Source organism: Leptonychotes weddellii, unplaced genomic scaffold (genome assembly GCF_054177405.1).
Source record: "Leptonychotes weddellii isolate Sample4059 unplaced genomic scaffold, ASM5417740v2 HiC_scaffold_29015, whole genome shotgun sequence".
Taxonomy (NCBI): domain Eukaryota; kingdom Metazoa; phylum Chordata; class Mammalia; order Carnivora; family Phocidae; genus Leptonychotes; species Leptonychotes weddellii.
Genome location: NW_027885103.1, coordinates 1 through 1,646, shown reverse-complemented (window position 1 = coordinate 1,646; position 1,646 = coordinate 1). Strand labels below are relative to the sequence as shown.

General features: G+C 37.9%; 1 protein-coding gene across 1 annotated transcript; it reads left to right on the top strand.

Annotated features, from left to right (window-relative positions):
- Nucleotides 1-6: 6 nt before the first annotated feature.
- LOC145719043 (sterile alpha motif domain-containing protein 9-like) lies at nt 7-1,641 on the top strand (the record flags this gene model as incomplete). Its single annotated transcript, XM_081810562.1, has 1 exon — nt 7-1,641. A coding segment is annotated over exon 1 (1,584 nt), but the record flags the coding sequence as incomplete, so codon positions are not given.
- Between the last annotated feature and the right edge of the window lie 5 nt (nt 1,642-1,646).

The following is a 1,646-nucleotide window of genomic DNA, read 5'->3' as shown; positions in this document are numbered from 1 at the left end:
AGCCCAGGAGATCCCCTCATTGAAACTTTCTGTGCTTTCTACCAAGCTCTCAAAGGAATGGAAAATATATTGTGTATTTGTGCAAACCCACAGATTTATCAACGATGGAAAGATCTGCTACAAACAAGACTGACAACAGCAGATGAATTAACAAACCACAGTATTTCCACTTTAAATTTAGAACTGATAAATAGTACTATCCTTAAACTAAAACCAGTGACTCAGTCATCAAGAAGATTTTTGCCCTCCCATGGACTTTCTTCGGTTATCTTAGAGAAAAAGGAAGAGGATATCTTGACTGCACTAGAAATCCTCTGTGAAAATGAGTGTAAAGACACAGACATAGAGAAAGACAAAACTAAATTCCAAGAATTTAAGACATCAAAAGAGGAACACTTTTATCGAGGTGGCAAAGTATCCTGGTGGAACTTCTATTTTTCTTCTGAAAACTATTCTTCAGCTTTTGTCAAAAGGGATATTTATGAAAAGCTTAAAGATCTGATACAGTGCTGGGCAGACTCTCCTAAACCAGTATTTGCAAAAATTATCAATCTTTATCACCATCCAGGCTGTGGGGGTACTACATTGGCTATGAATGTTCTCTGGGACCTAAAGAAGAATTTTAGATGTGCTGTGTTAAAAAACAAAACAACTGATTTTGGAGAAATTGTAGAACAAGTGACCAAATTGATTACCTATAAAGCAACCAGCCATGAAGATTACTTTCCTGTTCTTCTCCTTGTAGATGATTTTGAAGACCAGGAAAATGTTTATGTCCTGCAGAATGCCATCGATTCCATTTTAGCAGACAAGGGTTTGAGATATGAAAGAACACTGGTTATTATCTTAAACTGCATGAGATCCCAGAATCCTGATGAAACTGCAAAATCAGCAGACAGTGTTGCCCTAACCTACCAACTTTCTCCCAAGGAACAAAGAGCTTTTGAGGCCAAACTGGAAGAAATTGAAAAGCAACACAAGAACTGTGAAAACTTTTATTCCTTCATGATCTTGAAGACCAATTTTAATAATATGTATATAAAAAAGGTAGTCCAGAATATCCTAAAAGGACAGAATGTGGACAGCAAGGAAGGACAACTCATTTCTTTCCTGGCTCTACTCAACTCTTATGTCACTGATTCTACAATCTCAGTATCACAGTGTGAAATATTTTTGGGAATCACATACACTAGTACCCCCTGGGAACCCGAAAGCCTAGACCACAAGATGGGAGCCTATTCTACACTTCTAATAAACACGGAAGTCGCAGAATATGGGAGATACACAGGTGTGCGCATCATTCACCCTTTGATTGCCATCTTCTGTCTGAAAGAACTGGAAGAAAGCTATAACTTGAATACGTGTCAAATTGCACTGAAGATCTTAAAGGAGGATTTATTCTATGTTTCTGGAATAGGAAGAGAAAAATTTCAACATGACGTGGAAACTCTTCTGCTTACAAGACAGCGCAAAGAGTACGGGAATGAAACAGACACTTTGTTTGCTCCATTAATCGAAGCTTTACAGAACGAAGAAATTGAAATGGTCTTGACCGCCGGGACTCATCGATTCCCACAAAATGCGTTCATTTGTCAGGCCTTAGCAAGATATTTCTACATTAAAGAGAAGAATTTCAGCAATGCTCT